Source organism: Myxine glutinosa, chromosome 6 (assembly GCF_964187855.1).
Source record: "Myxine glutinosa chromosome 6, kmMyxGlut1.1, whole genome shotgun sequence".
NCBI lineage: Eukaryota > Metazoa > Chordata > Myxini > Myxiniformes > Myxinidae > Myxine > Myxine glutinosa.
This window is the reverse complement of record NC_136266.1, coordinates 185483059-185508721: the sequence shown is the minus strand read 5'-3', so window position 1 is coordinate 185508721 and position 25663 is coordinate 185483059. Positions and strand designations below refer to the sequence as shown.

The 25663-nt window shown below is 45.3% G+C and overlaps 2 protein-coding genes across 4 annotated transcripts in view; one reads left to right on the top strand and one right to left on the bottom strand.

The window, feature by feature from the left end:
* Nucleotides 1-22297, top strand: part of WRAP73 (WD repeat containing, antisense to TP73) — an 89367-nt gene extending 67070 nt beyond the window's left edge. For both annotated transcript variants that reach the window (XM_068119045.2, XM_068119046.2), the window contains exons 9-12: nt 21011-21098; nt 21495-21620; nt 21742-21933; nt 22082-22297. In XM_068119045.2, the coding sequence (XP_067975146.2) occupies nt 21011-21098; nt 21495-21620; nt 21742-21933; nt 22082-22200 (525 nt within the window). In that variant the 3' untranslated portion in view covers nt 22201-22297. The remainder of the gene's footprint in view (nt 1-21010; nt 21099-21494; nt 21621-21741; nt 21934-22081) is intronic.
* The window catches only part of LOC137429038 (tumor protein p63-regulated gene 1-like protein), an 89221-nt gene that overhangs the window by 28457 nt on the left and 35101 nt on the right, over nt 1-25663 (bottom strand). Inside the window, exon 5 of one of the 2 annotated variants that reach the window (XM_068119047.2) lies at nt 22209-23031. The exons of the other annotated variant lie outside the window; for it this stretch is intronic. Within the exon in view, the coding sequence (XP_067975148.2) occupies nt 22843-23031 (189 nt within the window). The 3' untranslated portion in view covers nt 22209-22842. Of the gene's footprint in view, nt 1-22208; nt 23032-25663 lie in introns of those variants that run through there. 2 annotated transcript variants of the gene reach the window in all.

Here is a 25663-nt window from a genome sequence, read left to right as displayed (position 1 = left end):
ATTTGGGTTCCATTTCTGAATCTGGGTTCCATTTCTGAATTTGGGTTCCATTTCTGAATTGGGGTTCCATTTCTGAATTTGGGTTCCATTTCTGAATTTGGGTTCCATTTCTGAATTTGGGTTCCATTTCTGAATTTGGGTTCCATTTCTGAATCTGGGTTCCATTTCTGAATTTGGGTTCCATTTCTGAATTGGGGTTCCATTTCTGAATTTGGGTTCCATTTCTGAATTTGGGTTCCATTTCTGAATCTGGGTTCCATTTCTGAATCTGGGTTCCATTTCTGAATTTGGGTTCCATTTCTGAATTTGGGTTCCATTTCTGAATCTGGGTTCCATTTCTGAATTGGGGTTCCATTTCTGAATTTGGGTTCCATTTCTGAATCTGGGTTCCATTTCTGAATTGGGGTTCCATTTCTGAATTTGGGTTCCATTTCTGAATTTGGGTTCCATTTCTGAATCTGGGTTCCATTTCTGAATTGGGGTTCCATTTCTGAATTGGGGTTCCATTTCTGAATCTGGGTTCCATTTCTGAATCTGGGTTCCATTTCTGAATTGGGGTTCCATTTCTGAATCTGGGTTCCATTTCTGAATTGGGGTTCCATTTCTGAATTTGGGTTCCATTTCTGAATCTGGGTTCCATTTCTGAATTTGGGTTCCATTTCTGAATCTGGGTTCCATTTCTGAATTGGGGTTCCATTTCTGAATTGGGGTTCCATTTCTGAATCTGGGTTCCATTTCTGAATCTGGGTTCCATTTCTGAATTGGGGTTCCATTTCTGAATCTGGGTTCCATTTCTGAATTGGGGTTCCATTTCTGAATTTGGGTTCCATTTCTGAATTGGGGTTCCATTTCTGAATTTGGGTTCCATTTCTGAATCTGGGTTCCATTTCTGAATTGGGGTTCCATTTCTGAATTGGGGTTCCATTTCTGAATCTGGGTTCCATTTCTGAATCTGGGTTCCATTTCTGAATCTGGGTTCCATTTCTGAATTGGGGTTCCATTTCTGAATCTGGGTTCCATTTCTGAATTGGGGTTCCATTTCTGAATCTGGGTTCCATTTCTGAATTGGGGTTCCATTTCTGAATCTGGGTTCCATTTCTGAATTTGGGTTCCATTTCTGAATTGGGGTTCCATTTCTGAATCTGGGTTCCATTTCTGAATCTGGGTTCCATTTCTGAATCTGGGTTCCATTTCTGAATCGGGGTTCCATTTCTGAATCTGGGTTCCATTTCTGAATTTGGGTTCCATTTCTGAATTGGGGTTCCATTTCTGAATTTGGGTTCCATTTCTGAATTGGGGTTCCATTTCTGAATTTGGGTTCCATTTCTGAATTGGGGTTCCATTTCTGAATTTGGGTTCCATTTCTGAATTTGGGTTCCATTTCTGAATTTGGGTTCCATATCTGAATCTGGGTTCCATTTCTGAATTGGGGTTCCATTTCTGAATTGGGGTTCCATTTCTGAATTGGGGTTCCATTTCTGAATTGGGGTTCCATTTCTGAATTGGGGTTCCATTTCTGAATTGGGGTTCCATTTCTGAATTGGGGTTCCATTTCTGAATTGGGGTTCCATTTCTGAATTGGGGTTCCATTTCTGAATCGGGGTTCCATTTCTGAATCTGGGTTCCATTTCTGAATTGGGGTTCCATTTCTGAATTTGGGTTCCATTTCTGAATCTGGGTTCCATTTCTGAATTTGGGTTCCATTTCTGAATCTGGGTTCCATTTCTGAATTGGGGTTCCATTTCTGAATCTGGGTTCCATTTCTGAATCTGGGTTCCATTTCTGAATTGGGGTTCCATTTCTGAATTTGGGTTCCATTTCTGAATCTGGGTTCCATTTCTGAATCTGGGTTCCATTTCTGAATTTGGGTTCCATTTCTGAATCTGGGTTCCATTTCTGAATCTGGGTTCCATTTCTGAATCTGGGTTCCATTTCTGAATCTGGGTTCCATTTCTGAATTGGGGTTCCATTTCTGAATTGGGGTTCCATTTCTGAATTTGGGTTCCATTTCTGAATCTGGGTTCCATTTCTGAATCTGGGTTCCATTTCTGAATCTGGGTTCCATTTCTGAATCTGGGTTCCATTTCTGAATCTGGGTTCCATTTCTGAATTGGGGTTCCATTTCTGAATTGGGGTTCCATTTCTGAATTTGGGTTCCATTTCTGAATCTGGGTTCCATTTCTGAATTTGGGTTCCATTTCTGAATTTGGGTTCCATTTCTGAATCTGGGTTCCATTTCTGAATCTGGGTTCCATTTCTGAATCTGGGTTCCATTTCTGAATTGGGGTTCCATTTCTGAATCTGGGTTCCATTTCTGAATCTGGGTTCCATTTCTGAATCTGGGTTCCATTTCTGAATTTGGGTTCCATTTCTGAATTGGGGTTCCATTTCTGAATCTGGGTTCCATTTCTGAATCTGGGTTCCATTTCTGAATTTGGGTTCCATTTCTGAATCTGGGTTCCATTTCTGAATTGGGGTTCCATTTCTGAATTGGGGTTCCATAGTTTCCTCACCCTGAACCCTCGGGGCTAATTTGTTTTTATGCCTCTGCCGCCGACGTTGTGGTTTTTTGGTCTGTCCATCCACGATCAATTTTTGTTACCGCAATAACTTGTGAACCTGTGAAGGATTTTTTTTTTTTTTAACCAAACTTCTTACAAAGGTGTATTATGATGCAAAGATGAACCCTTTAGATTTTAGGTTCAAAGGGTCAAAGGTCATGTGACCTATACGTGAAAGTAGCAGATTTTCATTACCGTGATAACTTGTGAGCCACTGAAGGGATTCTGACCAAACTTGCCAAAACTATGGACTGTAATGTGAAGATGAATTGATTAGATTTTGGGGTCAAAAGGTCAAGTGCCCTTTAATTGAAAATTTGTGTTGCTGCAAAAACATATGAAGTACTCAAGACAATTCAACCATACTTGACACTTTTGGACCGTAATACATAGATTTGATTCTTAGATTGAATTAGATTGAACGGTTCAAAGGTCATGTGTCCTTTGAAAATTATTTCACAGACCATAACTCAAGTCAGAAGCATCTGACGTCTCTTCCACTTATCTGTCTTTTCCCTCTTGCTCACGCATTCACGTCAAATTCTACTTCCCGGTTTACCCCCTAAAACCACATTGCGCACCCAACAAGTACAACGACCAGTTTTCAACTCTTTCCATCCCGTGGTTCAAGAGTGCATACAAGTCTCACACAAACAAACAATCAAACGGTATGATATTGCATATGATAATTCCTTCACTTGTATGATAGTGATGGTTTTCATGAAGTTAATTGGAGTATTTTGTTACCCCGTGCATGTAGCGTAAAGCGGGGTTAAGCAATTGGGTCACTGTCTGTCTGGCAGATGTCAGTCGATAATTGAGGAACTGCATAATTTAAATTGGATTTTATATTTTTGATCATTGTAGAACACGAATCCGAACACGAGCCGTACATCAGCTCTGAATTTGGCAAATTGTACGGAATATCATCCTGATTACTGATTACGCATATCATCCTGATTACGCATATCATCCTGATTACGCATGTGCGACCTGTAGGAGCAAGATAGTATTTTTAATGTCTTCCTGCTCGGCAGTCAAACAAAATTGAAAATCATTCCAAACGGGAAACTTACTGTTTTTAAGGATGTCATAAACCACCGTTTAGAGGCCATTTTTCCCCGCAAAGCGGGGGTTGGCCTTTTCGGGGACCGTGGTTGTTGTTGTTTTTTTTTGGTCCCCTTTTTGAAGCAATGTTTTACGGCCGGATGCCCTTCCTGACGCCAACCCTTTTTGTCGCCTTTTTACGACAAGCAGGGAATTACCAGTGAACTGGTACTCAATTTGCCGACCTCGGAAGGATGACAGGCTGAGTCAACCCCCCTGGCGTTAATTCAGCGATCGACCGGGATTCGAACCCAGGATCCTTGGATCCTAAGCTGGCACCCTAGCCGCTAGCCCAACACCAGGGCTATTTTTAAGGATGTCATAAAGGACACAAATGGACACAAATAACAAATCTAACGTGTTTTTTATTATTATTTTTTTAATACAAGATTGAGGCTCGTGTAAGAGCTAACATTAATTCCAAAAAAAAAAACGGACACATAAAACGTATAATAAAGGGAGCAGGAGACAAGATGGGGAGAGAGAGGGAAGCACACAAGTACAACAGTAGATAACAGGGACATCGGGAGATCTGTGGGAGGGAGAGGGCTTGGGGGGGGGGGGGGAGGAGGCATGGGAAGGGGGGGGGGGGGAGGTGGGAGAGGTATAAAACACATGGACACTGCTAAGACTTCCAGGAAATAAGTCGGTATTTCAAAAAAGTGGATTTGGGGTGAAATTAACAGGGGTAGAAAAGATCAAGGTTTTGGATGGGGGAAGATAAGAGATGGTGGTGAAAGCTGTTTTAAAGACCTGGAGGGAGGAGTGGGATTGAAGAGAGTGAGGGAGTTTGTTCCAGAGGCGGGAGAAAAGAGGAATGAAGGAGTGAAGGTGAGCAGAGAGTCTTGATTTTGGCAGTTTCGCCATAAGAGGGTTGCAGGCAGATCTTGTGTGACCTGTAAGAGTATTTGGGGGACAGAGCACAGATAGATTTGCACTGGGGGAGCAAGGCCAGATAGGAGTCGGTAGAAGACAGAAAGAAGCCGCATCAACGGCGTACACGTCTGATTCTGTGTTTTTGTTTCTTTCTTTTCCCCACTTTTCCTACAGCCTTTAAAACTTTTCTTTAATTTCAGTTGAATTACTGTATTTTCACGTGTATGCCCCGCACCTGGGGGAAAAAGTGCTCCCAGAAAATTTCAGGCACGTATAACCCACACACGAGTATACCCCAATAGCCAGCTTTCCTTTCCCCATGATCCACAATCTCCAAGTTTGCAGCAGCCAACAAGGCTTTGTTGTCAAGGGCCAATGACAACTGTGGTAAATATATGAATGAATGATCGTTTTAAGGCCATTTTTCCCCGCTGGAGCGGGGGTTAGCCTTGCGGGCCCCATGACAATCATGGTTCCCTGTTTGAGGCAATGTTTTTATGGCCGGATGCCCTTCCTGACGCCAACCCTTGGTCACCTCTCACGATGCGCAGGGATACGGTATACCTATTCTAAACTGGGGTACACACCGTGATCATTCATCCCAGCAAGCTGTTACTCAATTTGCCGACCTCGGAATGATGACAGGCTGAGTCAACCCCCCTGGCGTTAATTCAGCGATCGACCGGGATTCGAACCCAGGATCCTAGGATCCCAAGCCGGCACCCTAACCGCTAAGCCAACACCAGGCTGTGATAAATTAAATTTCAATCAATTTAAATTAAAAAGAATAGGTTGAGAAATGGGGGGTGCGAAATGGGGGGTGCATCTGCATTCCGGTGCAGATGCGACCACAAACCACCCTGCTCATCCAGTAGAAATGTATAGATATCCTGCAGGCTGTTAAATTCTACATCATTCCACGAAATCATCCATGCCATTGCAAGGCCCTGCCGTATAATGTCTGCTGTCAGTACAACAAGAGAAAACGTAAAGGTTTCACTTTCACGGCCGAATTCAAACTGGAAGTTGACGAAAGTGATGACTATATGGATTGCTACAGACCCACATTAGCCAACTCTGAACTGCTTCACCTGTACCTTAGGCTGCTGGGCCATAGAAGTTCACGGTTCACGTTTCACGGTTCACGCGTGTAAAGAAAAATGGACAAACGTAGTATGACTTGCTCTGGGCCATAGAACGCCTTTCATGTTTCACGTTTCACGTGTCACGTTTCACGCGTGAAAGGCGGAATGAACATGCACACTTTTTCTATGCGTGAAAACGGAGATCTCGGTCGACCTGATTATTTTTAGACTGACATCCGGGCAAAACTTCCGAAACAAAATGGACGACTACCGAGAACAGTTGATCGAGTTAGTGAGAGCAAGGCCCCTGCTGTGGGATCCGCGTGTGGCGGATTACAAAGACAAGGACCAGAAGGCACAAGTTTGGGAGAACTTGAATGGGCGTCTGAATTCACCGACAGGTTAAGGTTTATTGTTTTCGGGTGTGTGCGCGTGTGTGTTTGTTTAATTGTGTGTGTGTGTGTGTGTGTGTGTCAATGTGTGTGTGTATGTGTGTGTGTGTGTGGTTGTTTAATTGTGTGTGTGTGTGTCAATGTGTGTGTGTGTGTGTATGTGTGTTTGTGTGTGTGTCAGTGTGTGTGTGTGTGTGTGTGTGTGTGTGTGTGTGAGAGAGAGAGAAAGAGAGAGAGAGAGAGAGAGAGAGAGAGAGAGAGAGAGAGAGAGAGAGACAGACAGACATACAGAGTGAATGAGACAGTGATAAAGACAGAGACAGAGTGAGAAGTTGTTCGGTGGAATTCACCACGGGTTTCTCTCAGAAGGAAGTGCTCTCGGCTCCAAATTCTGTGCCTTTTTCTCTTCCTCCATCTTAGTAGAAGCAGAATGAGGCAATCTTCTTCATCCGAAGAGTCCATGTTGACGGTTACTCGGCCATAGCAGAACTGGCGCGCAACACGTGAACAGCCAAGCGTGAAATCCTATGGCCCAGGGTCCGATTGTTCACGTGAACCGTGAAACGTGAAACGTGAACTTCTATGGCCCAGCAGCCTTAAATAGCTTTGGAATTAGATATAAATGTGTAGGTAAAATATGCGAAATAATTAATGAAGGATATTACAATTAAACTTGCAAAAATAAAAAAAACTGCCTAGTTTTGTATCTCCTTGATAATTGAACTTCTCCTCCTGTGGTTATGTCACGTGCCGTATGGTGAATTACCGTATACCCTGCACTTGAGTATACTCTGCAGTTGCAATTTTTGGAACGGATTAAACGTAAAGTCCACAGGTTATTTGCGTGAAAATATGGCATATACTGTACCGTAAAATGGGGTGAATAGGGACACAAACTGAAAAAAAGTTTGGAAACTTTTTTCACTGAAAATTGATAACCCTACTGAATTGCTGATATTTGGGTTGAAAGTGTTCTCTTGTTTTTTTAAAAAGCAACTTATAGTCCCTATTAACCCCATATATGGGTTAAATAGGAATAAATATGATTTTTATGGCTGTCCCTATTCACCCCGTTTTACGGGTGAACAGGGACAGTCACTAATACAAAAAAAAAATAATCAAGAAATAAGGACAGTTTGGAGAAACTTTTTACCCCATATTTTTTTCATTGGCACCGTGGTTTATATTATGGGTGCATATTATGTGCATCCATCTGAGCTATCAATTTAGCAATAAGTTGGAAACTCAGGATTGTTTCTTGATTATTATTTTTTTGTATTAGTGATTTTTCTTTTCTTTTCTTGTATACAAGATCGAGGCTCGTGAAAGAGCTAACATTAATCACACAGAAAGACAAACCGACACAGAAAACATATAACATGGGGAGCGGTAGACAAGATGGGGAGAGAGGGGGAAGGACACAAACACAACATTTGAGAGCAGGGACATTGAGAGATCTGTGGGAGGGAGAGGGCTTTGGGGGGGGGGGAGGCATGGGAAGGGGGGGGGGGGGTGGGAGAGGTATAAAACATATGGACACTGCCAGGACTTCCAGGAAAGAAGTTGGAATTTCAAACAAGGTGGATCTGGGGTGAATTAGTGGGGGTAGAAAAGATCAAGGTTTTGGATGGGGAAAGATAAGCGATGGTGGTGAACAGCTGTTTTAAAGACCTGGAGGGAGGAGTGGGATTGAAGGGAGTGTGGGGGTTTGTTCCAGAGGCAGGAGAAAAGAGGAATGAAAGAGTGAAGGTGAGCAGAGAGCCGATATTTCGGCAGTTTAACCATCAGAGGGTTGCTGGCAGATCTTGTGCGACCTGTAGGAATATTTGGGGGACAGAAAACAGAGAGCTGGGGGAGGAAGGCTGGTGAGGAGTCGGTCGAAGACAGAAAGACCACCTACCTGTCTGCGGTGAGTGAGTGAAAGGCCCTCGGAGATAGCTTCGTCACGGGAGATTCCAATGATTCTGAAAGCTTTGGTTTCAACAGCGTGAAGCCGAGCTAGGTGTGAGGCAGGAGCACCGGCCCATAGGGGAGAACTGTATTCCATTGAGCTGCGGATGAAAGCCTTGTATGTGGTGAGGAGCTCAGGTGTGCCGAGGAAGGACTTCGCACGACGGAGGATGCCCAGTCGGCGACTGGCTTTGGAGGCCAGCTTGGAAATGTGGTTTTCCCAAGAAAGATCATGGCAGATAGTGAGACCCAAAAGCTTGAGCGACAGAACTTCTTGGAGAGGATTGTTGAGAAAGTAGATGGGAGGGTTGTCCAGTCGATCTTTTCGGAGAGACATAGTAAGAGTGTGAGATTTGTCAGGATTGAAAGACATGTTCCACTTGTTTGACCAGTCTGTGATTTTGTCCAGGTCTTCAGAGAGTGAGGAGGCTGCAGACTGCCGATCTGAGGGAAGAGGAATGGAGCCGCAGAGAGTGGTCATCAGCAAAGAGATAGAGAGGATTTTCCAGAGAGTCGGAGAGATCATTGATAAAGACCAGAAAAAGCACAGGGCCCAGAACACTGCCTTGGGGAACTCCAGCCTGAACAGGAAGGGGAGATGAGAGAAATCCATTCAGGGCCACACGTTGTCTACGACCAGAGAGGAACTGTGCTGTGCGAATGAATGTGCGAAAGTATCGAAGGCACGTGATATGTCAAGGGAGACGGCTCTGATTTCCTGTTTGGCATTGAGGACTTCCATCCATTGTTGAGACAGCAGAAGCAGCATGTCCAGAGTAGAATGACCTGGTCTGAATCCAAATTGATGATAGGAGATCAAGCCATTGGAGAAGAGGAAGGATTTGATATCCGAAGCAATGATGGATTCCATGACTTTGCTGATAAAATTGGGAGCAGGCTGAATGGTCTGTAGTTGCAAGGATCTGTTTTTGCACCTTTTGGTGTAAAGCGGTAATGTTTGCTGATTTCCAGGATGCTGGCAGATGACTTTGAGCAAAAGAGAGGGTGAAAAGAACAGAGAGAGGGTGAGATAGAGCGGCAGAGCAGGATTTTAGGACCCGTGGGCTGATGCCGTCTGGTCCAGTTGCAGAATCGGAATCGAGGTTTGACAAAAACTCCTCCACCTTGTCAGGAGAGAAGGACACAGAGTTCAGGAGCAGTTGGGTTCGACTGGGTAAGGTGGGAACAGAGAGAGATGGGTTTGGGACACAAGATTTTGAGGCAAACACAGAGTTGAGGCATTCGGCTTTGTCACGTGCGGTGTCAACTGTGTAGCCATTTGAGGTAAGGGAGGGGATGGAGGGGGAACAAACACCAGAAACGGATTTGACCAAACGCCACCAGGATTTGGAGGAAGGAGACAGGTTTGAGAGTTCATTCTTGAGTGTGGAGAGATAGTGCTTCCTGGCACTCCTGAGGGTAGACACACACTTGTTCCGAGTTTGGTGGAAGGAACTGAGATTGCCTTCAGTTGGATTAGCCTTCCAAGAGGCAAAGGCAAGTTGTTTCAGGACAACTGCCTCACCACAAGATTCAGTGTACCATGGACGGGAGGAAGGGTAAGACAACTGAAGACGAGATGGGATAAATCTGTGCATGAGAGAGAGCAGTTTGCTTTGGAAGAATTCCCAGGAAGAATTGATGTCAGAGGCAGTGGAGATGGGAGACCAGTCCAGATGATTGATGGCTGCTTGAAGACCATGCCAGTCGGCCTGAGTGAAATGCCAGACTCGGCGAAGCTGAGGAGGTTCTCTGAGAATGGCCAGAGATATGTCCACTTTAACAAGTACACGATCAGAAGAACCGATTGGGGCAGAAGAAGAGCAGCAGATATTAGCAGGGAAGTTTGTCATAACCAAGTCTAGAAGAGAAGATACACCATTGGCTGAGATCCGGGTCGGGAAATTGACAGATTGTGTCAATCCCAGTGAGTCACAGAAGTCCTTTGCTGAGGTGTCATGGCTGGTGAGAGATGAACCCACACCCAGCCAGCTGGCATGATGACAGTTGAAGTCGCCACATATGAGGAAGAGAGAGTTGCGATGAGTGGATAGAAGTTGGTCCATGTTGTCAGACAGCGAGATGTAGATGGAGTCATCACTGTTTGGAGGACGGTACAGAACACATATTAACAAAAGGTGGGAGCGGAGAGGAAGCCGTAGCCAGAGGTACTCCTGGGGGTGAGATGGAGAGAGGGCAGTGCAAGGAGAGTGAGGAAGAGTTTTTGATAAAGATAGCCACCCCACCACCAGGACGAGGCTCAGGTGACTGTCCCTATTCACCCGTAGAACGGGGTGAATAGAGACAGCCACAAAAAATCCTATTTATTCCTATTTAACCCATATATGGGGTTAATAGGGACTATAAGTTGCTTTTTAAAAAAACAAGAGAACACTTTCAACCCAAATATCAACAAATCAGTATGGTTATCAATTTTCAGCAAAAAAAGTTTCTGAACTTTTTTTCAGTTTGTGTCCCTATTCACCTTGCTGTCCCTATTCACCCCATTTTACGGTACTTGAAACTGTAAACACAACTTGTCTTGTTTGCACTTCTAAAAACCTAAAGTTAACCATGACTGGGGCAAAATTATACACCGTTTTGATTGATCAAGTTTGTCGCAGGCTCTGAGGTCGAGGTGACAGTAAGATTCATGAAAAAAATGGCAGCGCATATCGATACAACCACAGAGCTAACTTCGTCCAAACGATCTTTGTTTGATGCATCTTTTTCTCAAAGACTGTTGCAAAATCGTCAGTTTCTCTGAAAAGATTTCTCAGAAGGTTCAGCTCTGGCCTATTCGTATGGTTACCATCCTGTCTGCTATTCAATACCAGCAGAGTACCCGCCCTATGGGCGATGTTGTTCCAAGCATGCAACATGTTCTTCCGACACGTACCTTTATTGGGCGGTGTACAGGCAACTGACATCTGACAACATCTTCCTCAATGGCAACAGGCAACTGACATCTTCCTCAATCGCTCCCAGAAATGTATAAAAAAAATAACCTGGGTTACATGCATGAAGCAAAAGCATGCCAACTGCTTATAATTCAAAACTATCCCCGTACTGGAAAACGTGAGGACAGGACTACTGTAAAGGTTGAGAAATTGTGATATTCTCTCCCACCTATAGGTTGCGCTACCTGATACACACTTAGGTATGAAGGGAGGAGGGATGACAGATTCTCTGTCTGTCTGTGAGCAGGATATTTCAAAAGGTTATGGACGGAGTCGGACGAAACCTGGTGGACAGGTTGGGTGTTTGCTGAGGAAGAATTGATTCGATTTTGTTGACGATCCAGATATGAGAATTTTTAGTGATTCTTTGCCATTATGACGGCCGCAAATGATATATAGCATGTCGTCACAAAAGGTAATGGATGAATTATGACAAAACTAGGTGGATGAGTCTGTTGCTGACAAGAACATTTAGGTCCGGATGCAGATCCGGCCTATCAGTGGGTACAAAATGTAAACTGTGCACCTGGCGGAGGTGTGCGTTTTTCTGAGTGCCCTTCTAGTTATGACGTTTAATACTCCCTCACACCGGGAGTGACACCACGTGATACATATTTACATGGAGGATTTGTGCTCCCTCAACTCTCCATGAACCAATGTGACTTTAATTATTTACTTTTACCCCCGATTACCTGCCCGTGCACACCCCTCAGTTACAACCACCAGTTTTCAACTCATCCTGTCCAGCAGTTCAGGAGCGAATAGAAGTCAAACAACCACACTTCACTAATTACCGTGAAATGGGGTGAATACGGACAGCAAGGTGAATAGGGACAGCAAGGTGAATAGGGACAGCAAGGTGAATAGGGACACAAACTGAAAAAAAGTTTGGAAACCTTTTTCGCTGAAAATTGATAACCATACTGATTTGTTGATATTTGGGTTGAAAGTGTTCTCTTGTTTTTGGCAACTTATAGTCCCTATTAACCCCATATATGGGTTAAATAGGAATAAATAGGATTTTTATGGCCGTCCCTATTCACCCCGTTTTATGGGTGAATAGGGACAGTCACTAATACAAAAAAATAATCATCAAGAAATCGGGACAGTTTGGAGAAACTTTTTATCCCATATTTTTTTTCATTGGCACCGTGGTTTATATTATTATTATGGGTGCATATTGTGTGCCTCCATCTGAGCTATCAATTCAGCAATAAGTTGGAAACTCAGGATTGTTTCTTGATCATTATTTTTTTGTATTAGTGACTGTCCCTATTCACCCGTAAAACGGGGTGAATAGGGACGGCCATAAAAATCCTATTTATTCCTATTTAACCCATATATGGGGTTAATAGGGACTATAAGCTGCTTTAAAAAAAAACAAGAGAACACTTTCAACCCAAATATCAACAAATCAGTATGGTTATCAATTTTCAGCGAAAAAAGTTTCCGAACTTCTTTTCAGTTTGTGTCCCTATTCACCTTGCTGTCCCTATTCACCTTGCTGTCCCTATTCACCTTGCTGTCCCTATTCACCTTGCTGTCCCTATTCACCTTGCTGTCCCTATTCACCTTGCTGTCCCTATTCACCTTGCTGTCCCTATTCACCTTGCTGTCCCTATTCACCCCATTTCACGGTACATGGAGTTTGATAATGTTCATAAATGTTGTGCATATTACTCACTTTATGTCCACTTGGTTTTGATAATGAGGAAGGGGTGTGTGGTGGCTATTTGTGAGTGGTGGGAGAATGTGGTGGTTTGTGTGTAGGTAAGTGATGCATCAGTTGTGAGTTTAATTCTTTTAACCATTTTAACCACGGTGGAGCTGTCGCGCCAATGCGCAAACAGCGATTCTTCTTGCCCTTCCACCTGGGCTCCAACACTTCCAGCCAAACAGGCTCTACCGTCTCCTTTCATCACGCTGAACGACAGCAAAAGCTTTCTTTTATTCTTCTGTCAAAATGGGATCTTTTCAACATTTGCCTCAACCCGGACACATTTCCCAACTGTTTGCCATCGTTCATTAATCATCAGATGTACTATTTAAATAAAAATAAACTCCATTATAATTCCTTTTGTATCCTTTTCCTTTCACTGTTTATCGAGTCTCAAAGCACGTGTTAAACAAAGGCAGTTGTTGGCATCTTAGCCTTTGACAAGCTGAAGGGAACCGTATGAGCTTTGATGGATGAAGAGCATTTCTAAGTGTGTGTACAGGGCTTGATGTCGCCCCTTGAACCAAGCAAGCTCCTATTAATCCGGTTTATGTGCGTTTACGGAGCTTCGCGTATCCGTGTGCTCGCATGCCGAGTATTGGCAGGAGAAAGGGACGCAGCACAGGTAAACGGGCAGAAACGTCGAAAAGCTTGGGAATGACAACAGTTCTGCCTCAGGTGATGGTGTTTGAAGTCAAAATATTTATCTCCTTTCTTTTTTTCCCACTTCTTGTTCTCTATGTACTTTCATGTGCTCCAAGTGTTTAACCCTTCTCATGCTTTGTTTTCCCCACATCTCAAAATGAACCTAGAAGGATAGAGTTTTCAAATCCAATTGAAAATTCGAATTCGACTTTCGATCTCCATCTGTTTTGGGTTTCATATTTACAGCATTTTGTTTGGAATTCCCTTGTTTGCTTTCGTTTTGTCTAAGACTAATGGATGAGCTTGTACGTGTGCCACATGTCGGGAAAGTGCAATACAACTTTATAGCCAATGACTGGCATTGTAAACTCACCTGACTTTGTTGTCGGTCCAGCTGGTAAAGTGGGCCATTGGGCACCTCTTTCATATGAAAGACTACCCAAATCTGCCTTTTTGGGGTATTGGTCAGAACGGGTGACGAGGATGTAGCCAAAAACGTAGACTGCTTTGCAATTTATTTTTTGATGGAAGGTGACTGAGGATAAAAAGGTGAAGTACTGGCAATGTGGATGCAGTTGGGCAAATAAATGAATGACCAGGAAAAGAGGAGAGGGAGGAAATAGAGTAACCTGCAAGTAGGAGAATTGGGTTAGGTGGGGATTAATAGGGGTAGAAAAGATGCACCTGGGTATGGGGGATGACATGAGAAGGTGGTGAACCCACTTGGTTGAAGCCCTGAAGGGAAGTGTTTGATTGAACCACCTGGTTGAAGCCCTGAAGGGAAGTGTTTGATTGAACCACCTGCGGAAGGCAGTTCCACTAATAGGAGAAAAAGAACAAAATCATGTGCAGTTGGTGGGCTGTAAGCCTGGATTTTTGGAGTTTTGCCATGAGGCAGTTTCTGAAAGGATAGAAGGAGCAAGACTGGGAGAGGCGGTTAAAATCCATTCCATGAATTCCGTGGAATCGAGGACACGTATGTGATACTCGGGTGCCAAACAATAAGCTTGAGCATTTCTCCGTTGAGCTTAGCACGAAGACCTTTTGGGCTGGAGTAGTTATTGATTATTGCTCACTGGGCCTCAGATCTGGATACTTTAAATCAGATCTGAAGCATGTACAACTTTCTCAACGCGTTCAAAATGATGAGGTTCACATCATCTGCCCACTTGAGATCATTGCTGACAACTCCCAACAGTTTGACCTGCTGACTTTCCTCCAGTCTGGCGTTAAGTTGGATCAGGAGTGGTGGCAGCTGGCGGCGAATAAGCGACACCCACATGACCTGGCACTTAACTGGGTTGAGCTGCATCTTGGAATCTGTATACCTCTGTTCAAATTCTGAGAGGGCTGTTGGTAGGGTACATGGAGAGTCCATTTGACACAACTCTGCCAACGTTAGGCCATCCACGTATTTCCACCTCCTGATGTCAGATGACTGGAGAGCGTCATTGATGAGGGCCAAGAAGATGAGCGGGTCTAGTCGCTTTCCTTGTGGGATGCCACCAGTTGTTGAGAGAGGCATAGAAAGTTCCCCATTGTAACGAACTTGGTAGATGTGATTTGAGAGGAAGCTGCAGACCCACTGGATTAAGGAAGGTCTTGCTCTCATCACGTAGAGTTTGTTGATGGCTACCGTGTGATCCACCGAATCAAAAGCCTCAGAAAAGTTAGTCAAAACAATAGTCGAAATGGAACGAGGTCTATCAGCTCCACCATACAGGAAATCCATCAGTTGTATGAGATGGTGGGTGGAGGACATACCTGCATGGTTACCCAACTGTTGAGGGTCAATGTTAGCAGAAATGTCGGACATGAGCCATCGATACACGAATAGCTCTGCAAGCTTCGCGAAATGGTCAGTTAATGCGATCGGTCTCAGTTTGTCCAGTGTTGGTGGCGATTGCTTAGGTAAAGGGACAACTTTTGTTTTCTTCCATTGACTGTGAACAACACCTTGTTCATATGAGGCATTGATGATGTCACAGAGAGGGATGCTTAGTTCCAAGGTGAACTCTCGTATAAGTCTAGGAGAGATGCCATCTGGCCCACAACTCTTCCCCACTTTAATCTTAGATAGTTATTTGTAGACCATCATAGGTCCCACCACTGTTTGGTGGGAAAGGACAAAAAGCTGGAATATTGTCCTTGTGTAATGGGGATGTACTGCTCGTAATTGAAACAAAGTAAGAGTTAATGGCGTTTGAAATACTGAGGAGTCGCTGCTCGGAATGCCCGGCAAGTTAAATAATCAGCTCCTGTTTTGTGTTGGACGTCATGAGTTTAATGTAACGATACCATGAGCTTGGGTTGTCACGCTTCAATCGTTGAACTCCGTTACCATAGGAGTCTTACTTTGCATCATTGATTTTCCATTGAACCTTGTTTCGGAGGATTTTCCAGCTGAGATCATCTGTGGAATGCTGCTTGACGTTTATGAATCAGCACTTTCACTTCTGTTGTTATCCATGATTTATCTGCCAAATGGAGTCTAATGATCTTAGACAGGAAGTGAATGTTAATTGCAGAGTTCAACTCGGTATAAAATTGTGCACATTTGTCTTAAACGTCACAATTGATTAAATTTGCCCAAAGTAAATTGCCAATCACTAGTGCAAGTACTGCAATGCTTTGCTCATTCTTGCGATTTGCAGCACAGCAAGAAGTTATTTTAAGCCATCGGGGCATTGGGGCAGCTTTCCCTGAGAAAGTGTATTTGGACCTCTGATTTTGGTGAGACAACAACAACAACACCAACAACAGGCATTTTAAGGCCATTTTCCCTGCTAGAGCGGGAGTTAGCCTTGCGGGCCCCATGACGATCTTCTCCATTTTGCCCTATTTTCTGCATCTCACCTTGTTAACCCCCTTGCCCGCATTTCTTCTTCCACCACCTTTAGCCAAGTCTTTCTCGGTCTTCCCCGTCCTCTACTTCCTTCTACATTCATTTCCATCACTCTTCTCAACCAGTCACTTTCATCCTTCCTCAACACATGAATTTGGTGAGACTACAGCTGGAGACAATTATCATGTCACCAATGGATTGTCAAAATCCCAGATGACTCATGAGTCACCTTCAGAGGGGTTGATCTGCTGTCCCTTCCTGGTTTTTGTCTGCATGTGTTATCATTCGACAAGGTTCCAACAGAACCAGAAAGACTGATTTAAAAGTGGATAGTGTCGCGTATTTAGTATACATAGCGATGAAATGTGGCACAGATTGGAAATCGCAAAGCAACAAAACAGTTTGATCATTCTTGGGTATTATTAGCTCATTGGTGTACACGACTGCATTGCTACGGAGTGCATCTTCTCTGTCTGGGCTGTTGATTGCACTTGTCCTTAATGTCTGCGAAGAGGCCCCACCGGTTCCGTGGACGTGGTACCACTTGCTACCAGGGTCTGCAAAGAGGTCCTCTGACCTCAGCCCCATTCCTCAGAAGTTGTCCTACCTGATCCTGCAGTCCTCAGAGGTCCTGAGGTCATTGCAAGATTTAGCTGACATAGTGTCATACTTGCTCTTGGGGTCAGAGAAGAGGTCTAGGGAACCCATGGACATCATCCCACCTGGCCTCGGTTTACATGAGATGGTTACAGGGTCCGGTTTGTTCCCTGGACGTGGTCTGACCTGCTGCCAGGGTTTGTGAAGAGGTCCCACGACACTAGACAAGTTCCTCAAGTGGTCTCACATGGTCCTGAGGCCCTGGGCAGGTTTTGTGGATGTGGTTACACCTGCTTCGAGGGTCTCTGAATACAGCCCATGGACCTGGCCAAGTCCCAAGACCATGATGCAACCTGACCCCAGCATCCATGAAGAGGTCCCGTGACCCCGGGAGGCTACCCTACCTACTCCTGGATCTCGGGCAGAGTGCACTACTTTGTGGAACGTTTTATTGTGGCTTGAGTGTCCACAAAAATTCACCCAACAAACAGATGAAGGAAACACCGTCAATTGATCCCGTCAGGGGCTCCAGGACTTAGTTGTGGACCCCAGGAGCAGGTGGAAGCATGTCCCAAGACCTCTTCAGTGGAGACTGGGACAAGTGGGAGATGGCCAGAGGCCATGTGACCTATCGGATCCTGGAGGCAGATGGGACCACGTTCACATAAATGGCTCATGGACCTGCGACCTGTTCACAGACCCTAGGTCTGACCGTGTCCATGTAACTGGCCCAGGATCCTGGGGCATTTTTGATGACCCCGGGAGCAGGTGTGACCACGTCCATGAAGCCAGACAGGGGTCTCTGGACCACTTTGTGGACGCTGGGGTCAGGTGGTATCATTCTGCTTGTCATACGTCTTACATCCCTGAAAGTAGAATTAAAGCAATTGTTCTCACCTGATGCCAATAAGTTGATAGCCTTGAAATTTTGCAATGCCTCAATTCCTTCACAATCAAAACAAAATCAAAACAAATCAAAACAAAAAACAATCAATCAAAACAAATTCCTGCACAAAGCCGAATGCCTCAACTCTGTGTTTGCCTCAAAATCTTGTGTCCCAAACCCATCTCTCTCTGTTCCCACCTTACCCAGTCGAACCCAACTGCTCCTGGACTATGTGTCCTTCACTCCTGACAAGGTGGAGAAGTTTTTGTCAAACCTCGACTCTGATTCTGCAACTGGACCAGACGGCATCAGCCCACGGGTCCTAAAATCCTGCTCTGCCGCTCTATCTCACCCTCTCTCTGTTCTTTTCACCCTCTCTTTTGCTGAAGGTCATCTGCCAGCATCTTGGAAATCAGCAAACATTACCGCTTAACACAAAAAAGGTGCAAAAACAGATCCTTGCAACAACAGACCAATCAGCATGCTCCCAATTATCAGCAAAGTCATGGAATCCATCATTGCTTCGGATATCAAATCCTTCCTCTTCTCCAATGGCTTGATCTTCGATCATCAATTTGGATTCAGACCAGGACAATCCACTCTGGACATGCTGCTTCTGCTGTCTCAACAATGGATGGAGGTCCTCAATGCCAAACAAGAAATTGGAGTCGTCTCCCTTGACATATCAGGTGTCTTCGATACGGTCTGGCACCCAGCTCTGCTCACCAAACTCTCCTATAGTATCCATGGAAATCTCCACGCATGGCCTGCGGACTTCCTCTCTGGTCGTAGTCAACGTGTGGCCCTCAATGGATTTCTCTCATCTCCCCTTCCTGTTCTGGCTGGAGTTCCCCAAGGTAGTGTTCTGGGCCCTGTGCTATTTCTGGTCTTCATCAATGATCTCTCCGACTCTGGAAAATCCTATCTATCTCTTTGCTGATGACTCCACTATCTGCCGCTCCATTCCTCATTCCTTATCCCTCAGATCGGCAGTCTGCAGCCTCCTCACTCTCTGCAGACCTGGACAAAATCACAGACTGGTCAAGCAAGTGGAACATGTCTTTCAATCCTGACAAATCTCACACTCTTACTATGTCTCTCCGAAAAGATTTACTGGAAAACCCTCCCATCTACTTTCTCAACAATCCTCTCCAAGAAGTTCTGTCGCTCAAGCTTTTGGGTCTCACTATCTGCCATGATCTTTCTTGGGAAAACCAAATTTCCAAGCTGGCCGCCAAAGCCAGTCACCGACTGGGCATCCTTCGTCGTGCGAAGTCCTTCCTTGGCACACCTGAGCTGCTCACCACATACAAGGCTTTCATCCGCAGCTCAATGCAATACTGTTCCCCCCTCTGGGCTGGTGCTCCTGCCTCACACCTAGCTCGGCTTCACGCTGTTGAAACCAAAGCTTTCAGAATCATTGGAATCTCCTGCGATGAAGCTAACTCCGAGGGCCTTTCACTCACTCACTGCAGGCAGGTTGGTGGTCTTTCTGTCTTCTACTGACTCCTCTCCGGCCTTGCCCCGCAGCTCTCTCAGTGCTCTGTCCCCCAAATATTCCTACAGGTCACACAAGATCTGCCAGAAACCCTCTTATGGTTAAAACTGCCAAAATCTAGGCTCTCTTCTCACCTTCACTCTTTCATTCCCGTTTTCTCCTGCCTCTGGAACAAACTCGCCCACTCCCTTCAATCCCACTCCTCCCTCCAGGTCTTTAAAACAGCTGTTCACCACCATCTCTTATCTGTCAAACCTCCCCCATCCAAAACTTTGATCTTTTCTACCCCCGCTAATTCACCCCAGATACACTTTTTTGAAATTCCGAATTCTTTCCTGGAAGTCCTTGCAGTGTCCATATGTTTTATACCTCTCCCACCTCAACCCCAACCCCTTTCCCTTCCACAGTTCTCTCGATGTCCCTGCTCTCAAATGTGTTTGTGTCCTTCCCCCTCTTTCCCCATCTTGTCTACGACGCCTTATTTTGTGTTTTATGTGTCAGTTTAACTTTTTGTGTGATTAATGTTAGCTCTTTCAAGAACCTCGATCTTGTATACAAAAAAGCCTCATCGCGTCTTGTTCTGCTGTCCTTTTTGCTCTTTTTCCTTGTCACAAATTCCCCTCTCACCTCCAATATGCTTCTGCAACAAATCATACGTTGTTACACTTCCCAAATCTTCAAATCTAACTCCTCACCTTCACTAATTTGATCTCCTCTTCACCTCGTTTGTGGAATAGTCCACCAGATTCCATTTTGTGTTACCCTGCTCTGCAGTCTTTTAGGCCGGCACCTCATTAGTATCATCTCCCATGATGAACCAAATTTTATACTTCCACTACCCTTTCCTTCTGTCACCTTGTAACTGTGTCTGCCATCCTCATCTGCTTATAACTTGCTATATCTGGCTGTCCCCTGTTCTGCACCACTTTCAGATACAATTTGTGATAGTCTTGTATAAATTATCACAAATGCTTTGGTTTTCATGTTACCAATTGGAGTTTTCTTTCGATGCAAATTAACTCTTGTCGTGTCGACTGTTCTGCAATGAAGTGACTGCCAACTTTCTGAAATATGACACCAGAGCCAAAGGTATGCTGGTACAGCATTTTCAAACAATGGGCAGAATTTGCTGCAAGGTATTTAGATTTTTTTGTCCATTGTTTTACTCCAGATAGTAAATTATGGGCTGGCCGGATGGCCCAGAGGTACGCACATTCACCTCCAAGCCGTCTAGCTTGGGGTCAAATCCTGACCCTGCTATAAACTGTCACCCTGGTGTTTCATCATTGTGTGTGCCATCACTTGGACAGTCTAAGTAGGGTGTCCCATCTGCCGGCATTAGTCGGTGGACGTTAAAGACCCCGTGGTGTCCTTCGTGAAGAGTCGGCAAGCTGTCGCCAGCACCCTGAACAAATTACAAATTCCTCCACTAACGAGTGTTGGGAAGGCAGTAGCAAAATGATTGCTGTAACGCTTTTTTATTTTTCAAAGTGGTGCCCTGTTGGCATGCAATGAAGGCCAAGTACAGGGTACCTATGTTTATAATTTTGTGTTTTAAGGATGAGATGGTTTATGCAGCATTCTGTGTATAAAAATAGAGAACATGTTTGCTTAAATAAGTGCTCAGTCGTACTTTTGCTGACAAATCACGATTATCATGCGGATTAGGAGTCGATGCTACGATTCCATGTGCCAGAAGTGCCAAAAGCTCAGGAGTTGGTTCAACATGCAGACTCGCCCACGTTGCCATCACGATACTCGATGGCGGCATGGGCAGCGTCTCGCCGTCACATTGTTACGCACTTTGCCTCTTCGTTTGACCGGATATGCAAAGCGGGCGCACCTAACTTGGTCTTCCAGTTGTGAAACATTGTGCAAAAATTTCTCACAGGTGGTATATGAAGAGGTTGAGAGTGGAGAGGTTTCAGGACATCTTGGAGCAGCAGGTGGATCAGCAAGAATCGAAACATTCAGCAAATGTAAGCGTAAATAAGGCCTCAGCCAATCAAATAAGGAGTGAGTTTTACCCCGATTATTCTAAATAAACCAGTATATTGGCTAAATTCTTATGGATCTCTTGCCATTGGTGATTTGATGCAAACAAAAAGAGTTTAACATTAGTTCTGAATTGAATCGGTCGGACGTGTTGGCAATCGTATTTAGCAGGCTGGTTGCGCCCCCTAATGGTTTGACTCTCACTGTGGTCTTTTTAATCTCAAATGGAAAATGGCCTTTAAGACGAAATCAGCCAAGGTATTATTTTAAGATTTGTTCAACACATTTTGTCGTTGCCACTGGAATGCTGCATGTTGGGCCAAATGTACACCACCAACCACAGGTTTAGGCTCGCAGACATCTACTGACTTGTTTTTCAGACGAGGTGGTGAAGATTCCGTTTAAAGTGTCTGTGGAGGAACCCGACCCAGACAGAGCAAATCCTCGACTTGGTGTTGGGCTTATCGCTTTCAGCAGCGATGGACATTATATGGCAACGCGTAATGGTGAGGCCACGTCCGCGAACTGGAGCTTCCGCCGGCCAATTCAGGCCATCAAATTGATCGCGTGAGTGTACGTGCCACCATGACAATGTTGCGTTGCTTTCTTTCCCTGCATCATTTACAGACAACATGAGGTGGGCCGTGTGGGTGTGGTCGGTCGGGTTGTTCCGACTCGTCTCCTTGCTGCATCAGAAGCGTCCCGTCGAGACCCTAGCCTGGCATCCGTCCCAACCTCGCCTCGCCATCACTTGCGACGGCCCGAGCGTGTTCCTGTGGTCGCCGGGTGGCTGCGTTTCCGTCGTCGTACCTTCCGACGGTACTTTCCTTTTTCTTACTTTTCCTCATTCTAAATCCATATGCCTCCCGAATTAAGATAAGCTCCGTGTACCTGCAATTGTGTACCAACCCTCCTGGATGTTTGGATGAAGAGTCACCAAAGATCTTCTGTGCTCTGCTTTTGCCAGATGCCTTCCATGTGCTTGGTGTGAAGTGGGAGCCCGATGGAAAATCTTTTCTGGTGATGAACAAAACGGAATTCTGTCTCTGCTACTTGGAGACGGAAGAGACAGTTCAAAGAGCTTGATAATCAAAATGTTTCCTCAATTATATGTACATTTAATGTTGTGTAAATATTTTTAAACAGAATAAAGTATCCCACTTCCGGTTTATTCAAACTAAAACTCTTCCTCCTCTCTCCACTCCTCCCGTGGCTTAAAGTACAACGACAAAGTCCAGTCAATCTGCCGATAAAAAGTGCACACACGGCTTTTCCACCACTCATAATCCCCTTCATCTCAACTGTGGCCTAGTTCACTTGTGCAAAGCATCTGTCACCAGAATACAATTTTATGAATACAAGAGAGTGACAAGAACAGTTTATGGTGATTAAAAACACCCTGTAAACTCGTACTGTACAACATCAACACCCTGCTATACTGCATACTTAACTTTTATCATTTTTGGCTCAATCCGATCGTAATCCATGCCAAGATAAACCAATAAGGGTTGTGTACCTTCATTTAGACCCTTTGATTATTAAATATGATTTGCATTGAAACAGCTCGAGCTTCAATCTGCAAAAGGTAATGTGCAGGGATGGATTACATAGGGGGCAGCAGCAAGAAGGGTAAGTAGGACGCGTAAGGAGATGGACGTCACGAGAAGGAAGTTTGTCGAGTAAGAGGACGAGATATATTGCACATGGTTACGGCCAACGGGCGCACATTCAGAAGCCAAACGGGCCTCGCACCATTGCATAGCCGAGACGTGCCTTGTTTCCGACCAGAGAGACCAGGCCGAGGTACGTCTCTATGTGAATATCTCCTTTGCAAACGGACAGACGCGATCCTGCGACCGGCCATACTGCCTGCTCCTGTTCTATGGCCTGCTGCAGCTGAAGCCCAAATGCTGAAAGCTGGAGCAGAGGTGAAGGGGGCAGAAAATTGAGGTAAGATAACAGATAACTTGTATTAATATATATATATATATATATATATTGTTGCGGATCTGGGGGTCGGCGCTCCCCATACCAAGGGGGGGTTAATCCCCTTGTCTTTTAAACTGGCCGAGCCCCCAGCCCTGTAAATTATAACGCTCCTCCGCGGTCGAGATTGGCCAGGGTGATTGGTCAAGATGGAGTCCCAAATACCTGCGTGCCAATCCCTCCGCGAAGGAGGGAAATAACTCCCGCTCAAACCACGGACAGGTGGAAATTGCCGAGCGGTTTAGCAATCTGCGATTCGAGCCGTTAGCAAAAAGACTAAACCCGATTAAAGCGATTGGCCAAATCGTGCCACAGGTACTCAATGGAGAAAAGACTAAGACGATCGAATGGAGGAACAGAAACCAAAGTAAGGAAGAACACAGAATTTATTAACAATACTGAAGAGGAAACGAAAGCAGGGCATGTACAAGGGAAGAAGCAGACACAGGGCAACCTTATACAGTCTTAAATATCACGCCCAGGACAACACAGACACACGTATGGAGGAATGATTGTAGGGGAGGGAAGGTTTCGGCAGATGAACAGCGTGGCTCCGGCCCTGGTCCACGGTGTACCCCGGCAGGCAGCGCTGTTCGCGGCGGTCGAACGCGAGCGGACCTTGGTTAATACGGGGTATATATCGGGGAGGGAGGCTTCCAACGTTCCGGACTCTGATATTCGGCAGACGTCCCAGCTGTCGTCCTCGAAGTAGCTCGTCTCTCAGCTCACTCGTCACAGCTCTTAGCAGCACGCCTTCTCTCTCAACTCACAGCTCCAGCTCTGCCACGCTCTCTCCCCTTCTCTTCTCTGGAAGTAGTCCGCCGCGGCGCTTATATTACGTGCCTTCCAAATCAAACCGCGTGCGCTTAGATCCGCCTACCGGTGAACACGCCTCGGCCCCGATTGGTCGCGAGGGTTCACCGGCTCCTCCCTTTGTGACACGTTGCTGGGGCCACGCCTCGCCCCGACAACTCATCCCCCTTTTTTTCCGCTCTGACCGCATGGTTAATGGCGTTTGAGCCAGGCAGCGAACGCTGCTGGCAAGCAAGGGAACACAATTTGGAGGGAGGCAAGCCGCAAAATGAACGGGATTTGAAAAGGGGCCTATGTTATTTGATTAATACAACGCAGAGTCAAACTATTGGAAACAGAGCCTTACCTGAAACACATACTAATGAAATAACTGAAGAAGGTCCTATGGTGTCCTACATGTTGTAATATGGACTAACCATGGTGCGACCTTTGACCTTTCGAGGATGGGGATATTTACAGGGAATTATTTACAAGGCTTATTATTTTACAAAGTGAAGGTTCTAAAAACCGCAACAATATATATATATATATATATATATATATATATATAATTGTTGTGGATATGAGGATTGTTTTTTTTTTTATTGCTTTATTCTGGACCCTCCTGCCTCCAGTTGTGTATAAAGGTCAAAGGTCGTTCCGTAGTTATTTCATAAACAATCACGTTAGCCAATCATAGATTTCCCCCTTTGTTGACAGTTATTTCCTTATTCTGTGTAGTAGGGTAAGGCCTTGTCTTCCATTAATTGACACTCCATTGCACCGAATTCAAATAGATAGACCCCCTTTCATTCCCATTCCCAAAGCCGCAATTGCCAACTGTTCCCTCCGCGACTCCATTCGCCACGAGGTAGGCTCGGAGAAGAAGGGGGAGGAGCTGCCGAATCCTGGGCGTGCGCGCCCATCGTCATCAAGGGTGGAGCCAGAGGGCCGTGCCGACCAATCAGGGCCGAGGCGAGCTCACCGATGGGCGTGTTCTAGAGGCCGGCGGCTTGATTTGCCCGCGGCGTTATAAAGAGCGCGTGCGGAAGCCGTTTGACAGAAGTGCGCAAGGAGGGAAGAGAAGTGCGTGAGGAGGGAAGAGAAGCGAGAAGGAAGCCTTGAGACAAGTGCGACAGAAGCGCGGGGGAAGCCTTTAACACAAGTGCGCGAGAGAAGCACGGGGGAAGCCTTGAGAGAAGTGCACGACGTCACCCTGCTCGCTCCCAGCCTGACGAGGCCCGGCTTGCTGTGCGCCCTGCCAAGCCTTCCAGCTAGTGGTCCGAGCTGAACCTTCCTCCCGGTCCAGCCAATCGTTCCTGCCTCCATTCCCCATTCGTGTGAGTCCGTCTTTGTTTGTTCTGTCCCTGGGTTAATTAAGACTGTAATAAATAAGCTAGCAATTTTCACTGTGTCACCTTTCCTCTTCTGTATTTTATTTTCTTATCCTTCCTTCTTCCTTGGTTTCTTTCAATTGTGTAAATAGTAAATAAATTATATTTGTATTTCTTACCCTTTGTCTTTCTTTCTTCTTTACATCCTTCGTTTTAGTCTTTTCCCCATTGAATATCTGTGGCGCGATTCGGCCAACGTTCAGGAATCGGGTTAGTCGGGGTAACTGTTCGGGCGCGGCGGCCATCCGCTCGGCAAACAACATCCTCGCTGCGGTCCCGTAACAATATATATATATATATATATATATATATATATATATATATATATATATATATACACTCAACCCTCGGCTATCGCGCCTAATTGGTGCCGCCAT